The sequence below is a fragment of the Leptosomus discolor genome, chromosome 3, assembly GCF_034619465.1.
Source record: "Leptosomus discolor isolate bLepDis1 chromosome 3, bLepDis1.hap2, whole genome shotgun sequence".
Taxonomy (NCBI): Eukaryota; Metazoa; Chordata; class Aves; order Leptosomiformes; family Leptosomidae; genus Leptosomus; species Leptosomus discolor.
In genome coordinates this window covers 79,967,517-79,986,542 of record NC_141393.1, presented here as the reverse complement: position 1 = coordinate 79,986,542, position 19,026 = coordinate 79,967,517, and the positions used below count along the sequence as shown (strand labels likewise).

General features: G+C 39.0%; 1 protein-coding gene across 1 annotated transcript in view; it reads right to left on the bottom strand.

Moving 5' to 3' along the window:
- Positions 1–19,026, bottom strand: part of BCAR3 (BCAR3 adaptor protein, NSP family member) — a 74,615-nt gene that overhangs the window by 31,443 nt on the left and 24,146 nt on the right. Inside the window, exon 4 of the mRNA XM_086462742.1 lies at positions 5,791–5,830. Coding sequence (XP_086318868.1) covers positions 5,791–5,830 — 40 coding nt within the window. The remainder of the gene's footprint in view (positions 1–5,790; positions 5,831–19,026) is intronic.

The following is a 19,026-nucleotide window of genomic DNA, read 5'->3' as shown; positions in this document are numbered from 1 at the left end:
TACACATCTCTTTTTGTCCAAGTCAGCTGCACGCACATACTTCTTTTCTCCTCAACAAAATACATTCCATCTGATAATTCCACGTTCTGTGATGCTGTTGCCCTTGCTGCAGTTGCAAAAAGGGAAGGAAAAAAAAAAAAAACCCAGCTACAGATTCTAAAAGAACCTCCTGATCATCTGGTGCCTTAGTGTCAGGCACTCCTCCAAGCTCAGATATGTAATGTAGAATATTGCCAGACAATGCAGTAACCCAACAAACTTTCTGCTCACAAGTCACAACTTGCATCTCAACAGGCAAGTCTCCACAGGAGAGTGACACGCAGCAGCTCACGAACAGGTAATAGACTGTAGTTGGCAACTCTTCCGGTGGGGTGGGGATTTCTTTAATATACTTCCATGTCTATAAAAGGCTCCTTGCAATGAAATTTCAATGTCATCAGGAAGAATTCTTTCCCAAACTGTGATTACTTGTTGGGCTGACAGATTTTTTTCTAACCTTTCCCAAACACACACACACATACACACACACACACACTTCACTTTTGATAGTATTCTTACCTTACCAACTTCTTGACACAGCCATCAGAATGATGAGAGTCAAACACTTACACATATATTTGATTAGCATCCACAACATTATGAATTTGTGCGATTAACTATACAAACTGTGCATCAATAAACCTCATCACCTGATCAAAGTTCCTTGAAGTTGAATTAAACCCACAAAATATTGTCCTGTCTTGCAAAGTTACACATAACAACCAACACTTTGGAATGTCATCAAAACTTTATTTTCAGTTGCGCTCACAAAAGCCACCATCAATGACAATAATTTCTATGACTGCTTTCTAACACAATCGAGGAGAAGTAAAAATAGGGAAAAAATTAACATTATGGGGCTGAGACAAACAAGAAACCTTCAGCAGAACTTCACAAGGGATTAATGTTTTTCTGCAGCTGTTATTTCCTTAGACCAGTGATCGTTTTTTCAAGTCTGAATCTAAATATAAACGTCCCTCATGATCATGCTGAGCAGACAATCAGTCATAAGTCATTGTAATTTTTCCGCTACTGGATTAAGACACAACTCCAAAACCTCAGGCCATAATCATAGTCATCAACTCATTGCTGATAAGTATTTCTCTAATTTTTAGCACTATTCCCACAGGAAATGCTGGGAAGGTTTCCATGAAAGGAAGAGAGAAATCTGGTTTTCTTTCTTTCCACCCTAATACAGCCTTAATGATTACAGCATAGACTTCTGTTAAAAGACTCTGTTAAAAGTATTTATAGTGAATAGAAATGGGACAGAAAGCTATCTTCAGTTCACATGAATTTGATCAAAATGGCTCACAAGAAGCTCTCCAACACACTCGAATCTGCCAGCACTTGATCCTTTCTCCCCTGCAGGAGTCTATTCTGTGGATGTGCAGACTCAGGGTGTGGGAAGAACCTGCTGAGACTACCAATGGATCTATTATTTGGCTCATAAAACTTGTAAGAATCTCACAGAATGTACAACGTGCTATTGTGTCTGTAAATCTCTTTCATTACTTGGTTAGCAGCCTGACTCAAAGCAGTCTGGCCTGTTTTCACTTCTACCATAAAAGGGTTTTTTGAAAGAGCCATTTAACTGTGACCATGGTTTCAGCAACACTGTGAAGACAAAGGAAGGGTTGAAGCCATATGGACATTTCAGTACTCAGACTCCAGCAAATCAGTACTACTTTTTTTTTTCTCTTAGAACTTGCTTTTGCATAATTAGCTCTCTTTATATACTGAATGAACTAATACATCAATATTCAAGACGCAGGAAACTGCCATTCGTGAGTTGTAATTTAAAGTATTAGAAACCACAGTGCATCGATAGAGAGCATTCTCTTAAAAGCCTTCAGAGGATTAATTTTATAATCAGTGCTTTCTGTCTTGTATATTGAACAGAATAAAACAGGAGAAAAACCAATTTATTTTGCTTTCCTCTGTCCAGAGTATTTCTAAATACAAGGAATTATTTATGTTACTTTTAGTCACCAGCTTCTAGCAAGAAAAGGTTTGTATAAAAAGCAAATTGATACATTCAGCTTCTAGGTTTACCATCAGTCTTTCTGCCCTATACAGCAATGCCTGCTTGTCATTACTACTCCACAATAAACATTATGATATTCTTTTCACTGTGAAACAGAGCACACTGAACCAAAAAAAATAACAGTGTTACTTCTCCTCAACGAATTCTCCGCAATCTATTTACAGTATGGTCCAGTTCTGAGGGGATGTTGATCACTCCCTAGCAGGAACACATTCTGAACAAGTACTAATTATCTTTCTTACAGGACTCACAAGAAACTCAAGTAGGATGCTTGCATCACTGCAGAAACAGTGCTAATTTGCAACTGTGACGCTGCAGGATCAGCTCTGTGCCCAGCTTCCCTTTTTAAAATTACTTTTTAAATGTAGATAGTTTAAAATCAGCTGCTTGTCTTGGAAACGGAAGGAGACTAGGCATGCCTGTGCGGCCTGATGAAGTGGAGGAGTTATGAGGATGGCACATACTTGATCATACAAAACAGCCAGCTACAATTAGCACGTCAGGGAGCAGCGAGAGCGGGGCTGCTCCCTACGGGAAGGTGATCTGGGAGCACAGGGTGGGCAACGCACTCGCCGACAAGGTGCAGTCCCACAGCACCAAGGCGCAAGCAGGCTGAGCGGGGTGACGGCACCAACAGGGCTTCTCTCAGTCCACTGAACCTCAGGCAGGACAGGGAAAGTACAAGGCCGGGCTCCAGGTCCTGGGCTTCCCACACAGCACTTGACGAACAGGGCTGGGGCAGGCACACCTAAGGCACAGCGCAGGCAGGGCCTGAAGGCTCCAGTCTAAGCTTAAATGGAGACCTTGCTCAGTGGGTGTGGGTGGAGGATCTAAGTGAGGGTACTCAGGGCACCTAAGGCCAATTAGGGCCCTCGGGCCCTGCCACAGTGCACTTTGCTTGGGACTGTAACTCTTGGGTAGAATCACCAGCAGCCAGACTACCCCAATACAACTTAAATTTGTGCCATGTACCTCTTTCAAGATGACACAGTTTTTTACAAGGCAAATTAATCCAAAGTCTCTCTTTCTACAGTCTGAACAGCAAGATGAGAGAAACAAGAATCAGTATCAAGGCGTAGCGTACAATTAGCTTGTTCTAGTTTTGATGTATGCTTGATGCATCATACATGCTTAGTACTCAAGTCTACATGTTTTCAGTCAGTCAATCAGCACTTCCCTGTCTAGGGACAATACTAACTATATTTCCCTGTGCAACAGAAACATGAATCTCTCTCAGAACTCTGGTATCCTGAATCAGCAAAATAGGATTCCCAAAGTGCACTTGTTGTTTTCTCCCTCTTCTCTTACTATCTATCTCTCCTTCGTTTAAAGGCTTTTTTTTTTTTAAACAGGCAACATCTGTCAAAGCCTATCCAATTGGCACCATATCTGCTTGCTCAAACTAAATATGCACACATTATATGTCAGACTTACACAAATGGCATTGTTGGTGAAAGCGTAGTGAGATGTTACAAATAATCTATTCTTTCAGTTTTGTAACTTGAGTAGGTTAGTGTTCTGCAGTTTATACCCAACTTAGCACTGCCATCATAATTTATTCAAGGAGATGGAAAATTCATAAACACTTAATAAAATAGTTACCATAAGATAAGTTATAGATGATAATGAGCACATTGTCACTTAAACTTAAGCCAACAAAGGGGGTTCCAAGATCCTGTTGTTATGAATTCAGCCTCAACTTCTACAGTCATAGTAACAAATTATTGATGACAGACCTCCTTTGTTTGGCATTAATGATCATTTTTTTGCATAAGAATATATTTCTGGAATCAGTTTTGTTAGTAACCTGGCCTTTTACAGCCAAAAAATGGTTTTTGGGGGGTTATATTTATTAGAAAGCAATTTCTGCATATTTTTCAAAGTTGTAGATTTCTGGTCTAGAATCCCTGTTACAATACTGGGGACCAAACTGACAGTTCACTAAAGGCAGGATACAGACAGGAAAAACTGAAAGAGGAAGGAGAAAACAAGGGGATGGTAACCCTCATAACCCTCACATTGTTCTCCCTCATAAGCCTCTTTTCCCCAGGCTTTCCTCCCCAACATCAAAGTTTTAATAACTAAGCTTAGCACCACTGCTATTGACATGAGTCCAAGACAAGCTTCTACTAGAAAAGTTGAAAAGATCAGAAACCACATTTATAATACAGAACTTGCTGCAACAAGACAAGACACACATATTGATGAATTGGCACGTGAAACCCCTGCCTTCTACTTGGCCCTATCATTAAAACTGTAACAAGGTACTCTGTACAGCACAGTGCAAGGTACTCAGTAAATTAAATAGAGCAATTAACATGTCCACCACTTTGTTGCCTTTGGCATCCCCTCTTGTACAGCACTCTTCAGAAAGTTCTTGGCCTTCTCTGTCTCTGCTACTTCACCATATCCCAACTCTAGACTGGGATTGAGGCCAGGGACCTTGCAACACTGAGCTGTTTAGAGTGGAATTCCAGCAGCAGTCCTCAGAGTCCTTTGGCAGCCCCTTTTCCATGGACCTTCATGTTCTGTTCTTCCCCTTCTCTTCTTCCAAACCCTAATTCCTACCCCCACCCCAACCCTTGGCAGAAAGTCCAGCAGAGGACCCCTCCTCACTGTCAAGCAAATTAATTCTCAGTACTTTCCTCTGGCAGCCCCCTCTCAACATTGCATCACATTTTCCTAGTTTACTTCTTCGATCAGCCTGAACCCTAACCTGGACACCCCTCTGTTTCCCTCAACTATGAACACCCACAGAAGGAGTTCTAGCAGCAGAACCCAGTTGACTGGCTCTCCTCAGTCTCTTCCTCACCCAAACTCTAACCTGAAGCAGAAATTCAGGTGTCCGAGAAATTCAGGCTGTCCACATGAATAGCTACAGAAATATCCTACATTCAAGGATAACCTGTGTTTATCAGACACTCTTCAGAAGATTATGGTCTTATAAAAGACAGGGAACAAAGCCCAGTAATTAAAGCAGTCCATTGTTGAGAGACATGATATAGAAGCCAGATTCTTTCAAGGTTCTGAGAAATAATATTCACTTAAACAAAACATGTTGAAAGGCACTAATTCAGTGAAAATTACAGCACTGCAGGAGACTCCCTGTATAGAATCACATCCCCAAGGCTTCTTCCAAAGTTTCTATATTGCCAACCCAGGACTGATTTTTGAATAAAATTTACGAATGCTCCACAGTATTTTTTATTTACTCTAACAAAATACACCTTTTTTTTCCCCAGCACTCTAATCTTGTACAAAAGGAAAACAGAACTTACAATTCTGCCAGGATTCCAGTTACTTTTTGGACCAGAAGTGGATTTTTAACTGCAATGTTAGTAAATATATTGCTAAAACCATAAACCTAAATCTGGCATTTTTATGACCTTTTCAGATGTGTTTCTTTACTTCCCCAGAAATTCATAAGAAGAATCCAAAGAAATACGGATTCTTTCAATCTGTTAACAAAGGCAAGATCTTAGGTAGCCACCATGTAACTGAAAAGAGGCCCCTATATAAAAATGCAACCTACTCCCAAAGCACAATGCCCACAAGTATTTCACTGAAGCACGCAGAAAATAGTCTGACACAGACGACTAGTTTTTCTGTAGCAAAAGACTGAAGCACTGTTTAACTACAAATGACTGGAAATGCTCTGGCAGTAATCAAAAGGAGTATTTTGAGGGTAAGAAATGGTACCTTACCTTAACATATTCCAAAGTAGGATCCAGAATATTCTGATCTCTGTAAGAAAATCAGCCAAGGAGGGAGGAACAAAGGACATAAAAAAAAAAAAAAAAAAAAAAAAGGTGAGTCCAAATATAATCTAATACTGAAGAGATGCATTCATATGAGCAATAGGCTACCAGGTCATGTTAAAAACCTAGTTAAAAACTGTGTGCTACAGCTAGATGGCCTATGCTATCTAACTTTTAACAAATACATAAAATCACTAATTTCTTCTAGAAGGTCAGGTAGTGGAGCCACTAATAATTAATTTGGGAAATAATTATACAGTTTTAAGCAACGAAAAAACAATCCTGAATTTTAACAGATGGCTGAATATACTCGCATACAACCTAAAACATCTGAAATAAATTTAAAAGAGAGCTCTCCCAATGGCTTCTAAATTTTATCTCTTTGCTTGTATGTATTCCCATTTAAGCTACTGCTACTGATAGCATTGAGAGGACACTGCTAACAGAAGAAAACAGAAAGTAAAACATACACTTTTTATATAAACAAAGCAAAGAATTCATAGATTTGTAAAAGCAGAATGTTTTATTTTACATTTGGAAAAATAAATACGGTTCTTGCACTCTTTGAAAAAGTTCTCAAAATTATCATAATTTCAACATTACAATTATTGGAAAGCCAGATAATCAAGTCATTGCCTTATTTTAAAAAGATGTGTTTGCAGGTTTTCTATACATACAGATGGCAAAGGGCACAGAAGCTTAAGTGAAGACCCTGTGATCAATTACAACTCTTTCCATAAAGAGAAACAAAAATAAACATACATTTTAAAAGGTTTTTGCATATTTGTTTTTGTTTTGAGTACCAGCAGGTTAAAAGTCTGTAGTACATGACTGGATGCTTTCTACAGAACCTGGGATGACATACATGGTGCTGCCTTAAATACAAACATGTAACAGGCACAGTGAAAAACCTTGCAAACTTACAGAGGGATCCAGGAGCTTGTTAGAGCAATCAAGTTTGCCACATGGACAACACATGCCCCGTAAATTTAGAAACAGAAACCTGTTTGGTGGAAGTTGTTATGATGATGTAACACTGGAAATGTAGTAAGCAGCTTCCGACATGCAGAAATTGGGTTACACTGGGATTAACCAACCCAGAATACAGTCACAAAATTTTCTGGTTTGATTTCAATGGAATTGTATATCACCTGAAACGAAGTTGTTACTATTTTATACTTGTTTTTTAGCCTGGTTCTCTTAACACCTTTTAATCCAGAATACCTATACAGAGGCAAAACAGAGCCCTCCCACTATTTAGCCCTGCCCTTAAATGATGGTGCTCAGCTGTTCAGGCTGTATCACAGGTTACTGTTTCATATTATCCCAGTATTTACCAAGGTTCAAGTTCCATTCCCAGCTTAGTTCAAAACCATAACAATAACAATGCCGCCAAATTAAATGGAAATAGAATTTGGACCATTTGAAACTTTGTCGTAGCCAATACACAAAGAGGAGGCAGCTTTGTAACTGTACGCGCATAAAATACGTACAAGCATAGAAGAGAAAACAGGGGTGAAGCACAGAGGAAAAAGGAAAAGGAAGTTTCTAAACAGAAAAAAAGTTTCCTTTCTCAACACTTTGCAATCTGATTGGGGAAAAAAAAAAATCCCATTCCTGATCAGTTCAGCGAAGCCATTAAGCATAGCTGAACTCCTCTCACATTCAAATGATGTGCAGGAAGTTGTGCCAGCACCACATGCTTCTGAAAAACTTTGCAGTTTAGTTCTTTGCTTGCAAGTGGAATCTTTCAGGGCAAAGAGTCTACCAGCACTGCATATGCCACATGCTCCAAAAGAACAAACCTGAGCAATAAGGCTAACATCTATTTCACTTGCTTACTTTGGCAGCGACCATGTCTTGTTATGGCCTGCGTTTACAAACTCCACTCCTGCAGACTAGTCTTGCTACAGACTCCACTGTTCCCACCGTGAGGTACAGGACAAAAAAGTCTTTAGGACAGATCAAGCCAAAGGAAAATGAAAGAGCTGGAAAAGCTCTAAGACAAAGCCGTCTATTTACTGCTATATAAAGCAAGAAAAGCAGAAGAGAGAGGGAAAGGAGTGACCTACATTTCCTTCACCATCCACATGACAAAAGTGCTTTGAAAATTTTGGCTTTAGAAAATGGATGGTGTAACAAACAATTCTCCAGGCCTTTAGCATCCTCACAGACATATCAGCCACAATCATAAATTAGCTGTGATAACTTTAACAAAACTCAAGTGTAGACACAACAGCATTATCAGAGATGCCCAAATCCTCACCATCATTCAGCTATCATATAGATATTCTCACAGGGACGGAAATTGCTGAATGGCCCTGAAGCAGTTCTGTGCTACTCCACACTTTCATAAATGCACTTGTGGGAAAACCATTAGGACACATCGCCACTACCTGACGCATGAAACTATGTTTGTTCGTTTAATTTAAAGTACCTTTGTCGGGGACATTTTCAAAAGCATCTCCTTTCTACGATACTGAAAGAGTGATCCCGAGAAGAACAATCTTCTCAACAGTGCCAATGCCAACAATGCCAACACCAAATCAGAATGAAGACACACAGGCTCACAAGTAGCCTGAGAAACTGAAAATGCACCAAGCTGTTGCATGGCTGCTTACACAGACAGAACTGCTATAAAGAGACAAGATGGGATCAAATGCCTTCTTCAGTTTGTGTCTTTGAAATCTCTCCATCTATGCAGATTTAAGAAACACACTGCTACTAAAGTATGAAGGTGCAAGTCTGAGCATGCTAGACATGCTCTGTTTAAGTATATGTACTGCAGACTGATGTTATGTGTACTATAAACTTAAGTAAAAGATTCAGTGATTTTATCCTCCAGCAGCTTCTGCTTCACACACATGCTCCTACTACATTCCTAAGGCCATTCCACCCTTCTGTCTACAGCTGCACAACACCATGGACATGAGTCATTCAAACACTAGTGGAAACAAGTGCAAACTGCTGTGACTAACTGCCTAATGACCTGCAGTTCACACAAGAACAGTAGGGACTCTTCAGTGATTAAAACCCAAGAAAAGATACAACGTACTTTTCTCTGAATTAAATGAAATCTCAATTCATCCATATTTGTTCAGAATGCCCCTGCAGAGAGAATGTTGCAGCCCTTTACTTTTACCACTTCAATCTTCTGCATCCCCACGACTTGCTCCATTTTACCTATCACAGCAGAAAGATCTACCCTATTTTTTCTGCCTTTTCCAAATCAATTTCTGCTTCTGCACCACATACAGTAGTGGCCTCTACAACCTGTTCAAAGGCTCAGAGTAGGCACCCTCATTCTTTTTCTTTTATTTTCCTTAACATTTGGGAGTCCTAGAGCCAAAACTTTATTCTTCAAAGTCCTTCTTAAAATCTTCTATTCCCAAGACTGTTGCAATGTTGTCAAACTAGCGGTTGGGCAGCAAGAATACTCCTTATCCAAAGTCACTGTTTCCACAAACTTCTTTATATGTGTGCTGTCACCTGTGGACTTACACCTTCAGCTGGCATCTCTTTACAGTCAGTGCTTTAGTTCCTGTAGTTACTCAGAATCCAGCTTAGCAAATTTTTAAGTGTTCAAAAATAATCTAACCTTGCAAAATAAATACGCACATTCACAAAAGACTGACAAATGCTCAGCAGAATCACAGACTCCACCAATTAATCTGAAATTCATGTAAATCTAGGCACACTTTATTCACAAAGCAGGGCTGTCACCCGGCTGATATGTCTTTCAGGAATGTGTGTTTGGACTGAAGCACAGGGAAGTCAATCCTTTGCTTTAGTACTGAATGAGATGATGGTGGGAGGAAGAACTATCCTCCCTGTCTATTCCCTTACCCCAATTTAAGAAGCAAATTGCATCAAATGCCTCTCTACACTGGATATTGCAAGTGAGTGTTATGAAAATATTCCCCTATGTGACATTTAACTACACTGGGAATATTCTACTCAATTTCACTGATTTTCTGCTAACTAACAGAAATTCATAATCCTGTATTACAATTGATCACTCACCTCCCCTCCCCACCTCCCACCATCAAAATCGATTGTATTTTGACAGGTTTGCACCAGTGAGTCACAAGCTCAGAACAAAACTCTGCGAACATGCAACCTTAGCACATAAAAGTGGCAAAAAGTGGGCACAAAAGTAATGTTCCTTTATCGGAGCTGGTTAGCAAACGCTAGGGATACTTGATTTTAATTTCATTTATGTTTCTGTGCTAAGTGAACTCGTGTCTGCAGTAGCAGCTGAAATTCTTTAAATACAGAAGTGTCAAATTATTACCAGAACAGCCATGAAAAATCCACTGGGTCTACACTTTTTCTCAGCTACAGAACAGAAAGACTGAAAGCGCCTTTAAGAAGAACAAATTGTAAGTGTTACAAAGCAGTTCTAAGGTATTAAGAAGGATAGCAAGTGTATGGAAGAAGAGGAGTTGTGAAGAACTGACTGTAGCTTCCACAATACTTTCAGAGGCCAGCAGGTACCTCACAACCTGTCATAAAAATACCTATCAAACCACAGCACAGGAGAAATTGCAATGCAGTATTATCTTTTGCTGACAAATACTTCTTGCTGAAAGGAAGAAATACAGCTACAAATGGTAGTTTCACCCAGACAGTGACAGATTAAGAGGTGTCTTGCAGCATATATACCATTGGTAAAACTTTTGATATAGAAATAGTCTATCATGACCTAAAAATTTAAGACAGTTGTCCTAGCACAACATTGTCATGTTCTCTTCTGATTTATTGTGATTTAACATGACCTCTAAAATGACTGCCGCCCTGATTAAGAAAAGTGTTTACCAGAAATAAGCACCTAAGTGCAAGTGAAGAAAGGGGTATTTTAAAATTGTAGTGTCTTTTTGCTATGCACTTTCTACCTGTCTTCATTCAGAGGCTGAAAATAAAACAGTCACTTCCACATTTATCTGCAGGATTGCTGGTTGTTAGCCGTAGGTACCAATATACTGTTGTTATGCCTGGTGGTAGTCATGGAAAGTGAATTTTTAATTAAAGCATAAAAGGGGTGGAAGGGAAAATAAACGGTCACATCTGGACAGGAGGCAAGCTGAGGAAGCAATATAGTACTTGGCAGGAGTGAACAGGGTGCTCCAGAATCTTTACAAAAGAGACCAGGAAACAGCAGAGCTGGGAGAGGAAATTTGGACGTGATGGCAGGAGTAATTCAAGAAACTTTCCACTTCATCCAGTGTCCTCTGCCCAAAGAGAAAACATCCTGAAAAGAAAGATGTTTTCAGGAAGTTTTTGAAAAATAACATATACTCATTTTGGTTGGGGCCTTCAGGAATTTGGTCTCAAGTTTACCTGGGAAGTCATTCATTAACAATAAGGTCCTGAACCCACAAGTAATTTCAAATAATGATACAACTATGCCTATCCCATATGGCACTTCAGTTCCTCTGCTCAGAAGCTGAAGGACTGGAGTTTAATTAATCTCTAATACTGGAGAAATGGCCTCTCTTTTGGAGACATTTTGTCCCATTACCCTCATCTCCCTCCCCTCAAGATCTCACACAGGGAGGTTTTTGATAATTGCCACCTGTAACCAGGTTCCCAAAATCCCCATAAAAAGCAAGAAGTGAAGCTTTGGTTCTGCAGGTCTGTGTCAAGCAAGCAAAGACAGCAGATGTGAGCATCCAACGGGAACAAAGTGTTGAAGTGTCCAGTAGAACTTCACAACAGAAGAATCTGACCCCAACGGACAAAGGGGCTGGAAAGGAAAGTAAGACAAGCCAAAACAGAAATGACCCTGAAAAGTTAAAGGATAAGATGATTTGGCACTGAATGTAAGCATAGAACATTAGCTATTCTCTGCTTACACAACAGAGCATTCCTTCTACCACAAACATCTACCAGCTTTAGTGGGCAGCTCTGCTCCACCTCTGAGACAGCAGAGGTCAGATTTGCAGGTGTGTACGTGAACAGGACACATCAGGAGAAAGAATGGGAAATACTGGGACAAAAACATGAAGCTTTGGCAATGTCTAAGGAATCCTTCCTTTTGAAAAACCATTTATGTGTGCATGGAAGAAGTCAATGAGACATTCAGTAGCCCTCAACTCACCATACTTGTCTTGTTCCTATTAAAAAACACAACCACAAACTCCAAAACATTCTGGTTCAGGTTTTTTGGAAAACAAAACTCACACTAAGAGGAAGTTTTCAGGCATTATATCAAACCCATAACTATTTTTACTTTAAAAATTCTGTGGTTTTATGAAATCTTCCTCCCCACCTTACCCTAAAATTCAAAGGGAACCAAAGGTGTTAATCTTGCAAATACTTTCATACCTGAAGAACTACCCTGTATTCTATAAACCCAACAAGCAGTATTATTTACTTCTCTCCACACAGGAAACACATAAAATACTTATTTTATATATTCAAATTTTAACTTGATAAAGTTTTATTTTTATTTTAATTTTCAAAGTGCACCTAACCATATGCTGCAAGTGAGTGCACACACAGTATTCGTATAAAAGTAACGCATATTCAAGCTAAAATTATCCAACAATTAACTAGTTAGAACAAAAGAAATGCTGTCTAAATACTGGACCCACCCCACTCTCAGAACCCGAAGAAAAACAGAATTTGCAGCACCTGGAAAAGCAAAATGGGCTGCAAATTCTGACAAGGACGAAGCAAATCGCTGAATAGTGTGCTCCTCACCAAGTAGTGCCTTGTCAGCTCTTTTCCCTTACAAATCAACTGTCAATTCAAGGACTTCAGCAGGTCTTGTTTATTGTGACAACACCACTAAGAGGAAAGGAAAAGTTTCAGGAACCCAGAATCCAGCCACTGATGGCTTTATACCTCCAGTCTAACACCTTGCTAACTTCCAAGGCCCTCCAAGGACACGGTCCTGCAGAGGACAGTGTGCCTGCTTAACTCTATGCTCCTGGAGTTACCCACGTCAGTGGTACTAGTCAAGTTTAAAACTAAACATATTTTTATTATTTTTCCTGGACAGTTATGTAAGACCAGACAAGTATGCAAGTCTCACCCAGCTAAACACGCCAAGCCTTGAAGATCAGAAGTGTTAAAGAGTACAGAACATCCTAAATGACCAGATAAACTACACTACTCTAGAATAACTCTGCTGCAGCAACAGAAAGTCCAAAGCTAGATAGCACCTGATCTGAAATAATGGAGAAAAAAGCTGACACAGAAGAACAAGAGGAAAAAAAAAAAAACCAGCCTGCTGACCCATACCCTGAAGACACAGTCTGGAGTCTAGCTAAACAGACAGTTGGACACACATACTTTCAGAGCTACAGAAACTAAGCGTATTCTTAGTGTCTGTGTGTAGATACTTAGAGCTACTCTATCAAAGACATTTTAGCTTGCAGGTTATTTGCAACATTTTCACCTTTTCCAACAGGATTCAGCCAGCATTGGAAGGTGTTAGAGCTACTGGTTTGCCCATTTCCTCAGTGAGAGAATCAAGCTAACAACTTGCCCCCACCCCCAGTTCAATTTTTCTTTTTTAACATGCCTGAACCATGTTAAAAAAAATATTGCATATGAACATTTCATGTTTGCAATTTTGGTAGAGTAAAAAGAAGCTGTTATGCCTTATCTACCTACAAAAAAGAATAGTTTGTAGTCACTTCAATAAAACCAGAAATAGTGTTATAGCTACAATCACATTGAGGACTTTCAGCATAGCCAGGAATTTACAGGGCTTGAAAACATAAAATTAAGACAAGAGAAAAGATTAAAATTATAGGTCTGTAGTTACAACTCTACGCTTCTAAATATATAGACAGTTAAAAAGTGAAGCTTCAAAAACAGGGGAAAAAAGTCTAATTCTGACCAGCTGGTAGGTCAGAACCTCTCAGGAACATTGATAAAAGCATTCAGGGCATTATACATAATTTAGAGAAACGTACAAAGTATTTTGAACCCAAGCCAGTTAACAGTGCAGCCCTACTGTTTACCAGTGACTATTTTTGAAATGTCATAGACAAAGAATGGAATTTGGACAAAAAAATTGTATTTGCAAGTGTGAACAGATGAAATTGCTACTGAAAAGATAGTTAGTAAACAGGAATTAAACCATCACATATACACAAGCGTGCTGTACAATGGGGAACAGCCAGTGTAAATTACTGTCAACTTCGTTTGAAGGCTTTAATTAGCATGAAAACTTAGAGTGATTATTTCTGGCAGATGGTGAGCATCAACACTTCCTAGGGGAGGGCTCAGGAGAGGGAAGATAGTGATTTAATGCAAATGTGTGACCACACAGTTTCTCCTAAAATACCCAAAGCTCTACTCTTCAAAGAGTCCCAAACCACACATACAGGGCAAGAACAAAATTAAGTCATCTTTCTTTCCATCAAATGCTAAATTTCTCATACACATATTATCAGTCAAGTATCTTTTTTAAAAAGTCTGAGTTGGACACACATGAAACACTAAGGGCTTTAAATAGCCATGTTACTCTACAAACTGCATAAAAAAATTAATAACCTTATTCGTAACAAATTGTGCCTAGCTTTGATTTTACTACCGTGCTAGATTATCCATCCTGAAATTTGTATGAAACTCCTTCAAAACACCATGAAGAGAAAAACAAAACAAAACAACAATGCCAACTTTGTGCAAATTTGGGTCCTGTTCTGGCCTCTTGACAGTTTACAGTTTCACACCAGAGCTGTTATTAAACTGAATTTCACTTAATTCTGTTGTAAAGCCTGTTTGTTTCAACAGGAATACGGGCTGGGTCTTTTTCCTATTACTTTGCAGGCAAAAGAAATCACCAGTATTGAGAAAGGAGTACCTGTTTTCTTTCTTTCACCATGCTTTAAACTGATCGTGAAGATCACATCTTTATTCTCGAAGAACAGAATGTTGAAACTATCATGCCACTTGCATTATTTCTCTCTCCACAAAAGAACTTTGGGACTAATGACCTATTATTATTGGGTACCAAAAATATATTTCTTTCTCACAATTTCAAAAAACAAGTGGCTAGAGGCAGCGGATGGAATTACTTTCTCCATAACAACTTGCTAAAAGGAAGACTGGCACGAGGTTCAAAATGTATTAGAGAATCCACGTAAGAAGAAACACTATGACTATCCTAACCATGGAAAAAGTCTTAGATTATTCTATACTAAGTACTAAGAATACATGCAGCAGCACCCATGACCATGGAATGGATTTTTGTATGTCTTGTAAAAGTACAAATTCCAACTCAAAACCGTAACTGGAGGAAAACCCTTCAGACTATGTCTTATGTTTCTCTTTCTTCTTTCCCTGGTATGTGGATTGGCTTAGCAATAATGGCTATTATATATGCAGCCCTATTGAAATTCAAACAAAACATAAGCCTTGTATGAGAAACATGTCTTTTGGATACAGACTCTGTTAGTTTTTGTGAAGCTGCTTGTTATTTTTTTTTTTTTTTATGAGGAAGTTCAGGAAAACAGAATACTATAGCTGTCAGCTACCAGACAATCCAAGAAGCCATTACGTGTTCTGCTATCTCTTGCAATCACACTGCCTCATGAAAGAGCGCACCATATCAATACTGGAATCTGCTTTTGCTTTGTAATATTTGCAAAACATTCTTTGCAAAAATCCTTGCTTCATTCCATCTTCTTAACAACCCTCAGAAAATCCTTGCACCTCCAGAATGAGGAAAGCTTTAAGCATGTTCATACCAGAGCCAGTACCAGGGACAACTACTACCTTAACCCAAGACTATGCGGGTACTGTCGACATTCAACTGAAACGGTGCAGAACGTTGAAATTGGTCTTTGACAGCTGCCTTCATCAGTACATTCAAACCCACTGTGATAGTGCCAGTTCTGCATTGCTTTTTGGTCTTGTTTATCTGAGGGATATTTGGCTACATTAACAAAAAAACATGAAAATACCACAAGTCTGTTAAAAATGGAACGTCAATCCGGGACAACCATAATCAACCAAGTGCACAGGTAACTCCATTTCTCCTGTTAATCCAGTGTAAGTTCAAGTTTGGGCTTTTAACAACATGAGGCTACGACTCATTATCTCTCTGATTTTTGCCCAAATGTAGGGACAACAAATCTTCCTAACAAGGACTGCAGACTTGTGATGTGACTAGTCACGGAAAAATTGAAGTGAGTTTGACATTTCCAACATTCATTTATTTGAAATTAAAGATGCCTTGTAAGATCTACAGACAGTTTAAAATTATGGAAATAATTGAGCTAGCATTGCCTCTGAAAACTAGGAAAGTATTGGGGCAGGGGGGAAAAAACACTTACCCTTCCCAAAACACCAGAATTAAGAAAAAAGATTTATTCCACTTCCCTGGAACAGATACTAGTCAAGATGGCTGCACAAGACCATGAGTATCAGCATCGTGAAATGAAGCATTTGATATAGCAAATACAGCCAGTACTCTTTGACTCAGTAAGAGCAGCAAGAAAGATGTCTGGGCTGACCCCCTTCTTCATCCATACAAGTGTGAAATTTTAATAATTAAAAAGAGCTTGGAAATTCTGAGTTTTCTGATGGCAGTCACAGGACACAGGCCAAAAAAAGACTACAAAGTCTAGCAACAGATATGCATTTGAACGACTTTTCTATATAAGGCAAACTGAACTAAACAAAGATAACCCATGGACCCGGTGTCAAAGGGAAATTCCAATTGGGCTTTACTTGGGTTTAATGGTCAACATCAGATAACAAAGATCATTACCCACAAGCAGCTTTACAGGCTAAAATAAGAATTCTCTCTTGAAAGTTCTTCAATTTCAAGAAAGAATTCCTATTTGAGCCAATACAATGAACTTTAAAGAACTTCCAAGAGCTCAGCTGCTTCTAACTTTGGCCATTTACTTATTTCTAAGAGACTCTAAACATCAGATATAGCCTTTCCCAAAAAAGAAAACATTTTTTCCCTTGAACTAACTAGCACAGGTGTACATTCCCAAACCAAACAGAAGCAAACACAACCTTACTGTATTGAAAGCTGACAAAGTAATTTCTCTAAGTTTTCAGAAGTGCCATTCAGGTTTGAAGAGACTTCATCTCTTGTGGGTTTTGTTGTTTGGTTGGTTTTTTTGTTCCCCCTGAAACAGCATGAGTTAGTTACTGCAACACTAGAAGAGTGTTGATGATGAGGGGGCTGGAGCATCTCCCCTGTGAGGAGAGGCTGAGAGACCTGGGGCTCTTTAGCCTGGAGAAGAGAGGACTGAGAGGGGACCTTATCAACACATATAAATATCTAAAGGGCGGGTTGTCAAGAGGACGGGGCCAGGCTCTTTTCAGTGGTATGACAGGACAAGGGGCAACGGGCACAAACTGGAGCACGGGAAGTTCCGCCTCAACATGAGGAAAAACTTCTGTACCCTGAGGGTGACAGAGCACTGGAACAGGCTGCCCAGGGAGGCTGTGGAGTCTCCTTCCCTGGAGATATTCAAAACCTGTCTGGACACAGTCCTGTGTGACCTGCTCTGGGTGAACCTGCTCTAGCAGGGGGTTGGACTAGGTGATCTCCAGAGATTGCTTCCAACCCCTACTGTTCTGTGATTCTGTGAAGAGTGCTTTTGTACATCAGAATTTTATTTTTCCATGTTAATCCAGAAGATACTAGAAATTCCATAAAGACATACTATTTCTGGTCATATAGTGTAAAATCCTAACAGAATATAATCCTACAGATAAATTACTATATAGACACTTCATCTTGGCTGCAGAGTAGTGCAATTAGGTAGCTGTAATATAAGACAGGAGAAAAGCTTCTGGAAATCAGAAGAGTTCCATTAGGGAATGTCACAATTCATTATCTTTTTCCTATTCTTCTCACTTTGGCTTATTTTTTGATCCATAAAATTAAGTGTTGTGTATTTACATATTAAAGATTATATTACTAATTTTGAATTATTGAAAATGTTATCATAATTATGTTTTTTTAAATTAGAATTGATCAAACAAACTATGACATGCCCGAGTCACAGTTCAGTATATAACTGGATCCATGTGCACATGAACACTGTAATCCTAATGACTATTAGTTCTGGTCCACTGACACCAAATACAGCACTTGGGTTGAACAATGCATCATGAAAAAGTTTGACTAAAATGCGTGTTCACATTTTTAATTTTTCTAAACAGCATTATGGCAACGAAAGACTGAGTTACTCCTAAATGGGAATATCCATGTAACGTTATACTACTGAAATAAAAATATTACAGGGCTTTTTTGATAAAACTCTGATAAGGTAACATGGACTTCCCTATACTATTAGTCCCAACTAATTTCAACGTGAATGTAAGCATTAGAATATATACCTTAGCATATACGGCAGAATGCTCACCACAGGAAAATCAGACTTGCTGTCTTAATTTTCTTTTAAGTATAGTAATGAAAGCTGCAGAGTCATCCCAAGGAGACTCAAGAAGTAATGTATTTGCTGACTGGCGTGTTGGTAGTGTCTTCTGCTCTAATACAACTGGGCTGTCAGGTCATGGAGCAGAATAAATAAAGAGCCATTGTAAAAATTAAAGAAAGCAAAGTTAGTTGTTACCATAGCATTCCGTGTGTGTTTTAGCAAAGCAATTGGAAGATCAAATACAGGAACAGCACTTGCTGCTATGACTCAAAAGACGCAAATTCTATTAACAGGCTGCACTAACAACATCCTTTGAGTCTCTTACTACTTCAAAAGCAGAACTTCTTGACATTTTCCTCTCAAGCATTCTGTACTTTTGTTGCTTGTGCAAAAGTGTTCTTCACAGGACAAGGGAAGTTATCAGTTACAAGTACAAATATATTTAATATGGAGGCTTCAGTCTCTCAAGAAAAGAAAACATCTCTTGCAAATCATGTTTAGTAACTGCTCTTGAGAAGGAAGATATAAGATAAAACTTCAGCGTATATCACTGTATTCTTTCTAGGGTAGCAGCCCTGGCTGCTTGCATTCTCTAAAAGTATGCAAATCAAAGAAGGAAATTATGTTAAAAAGCCAGTTCACGTAAGCAGGTACATCTCAAAGATCAATGACAAAGGAATACTAAAGACACTGAGGCCCTTTCTTCTTTCAAAGCGAATAGCGTATAGAGAAGAAAGACTTATTTTCCAGTGAGAAGCAAGCTTGATCCTGTATGCTGCAAGCAAAAAGCATACCAAAACCACTCTACACACGC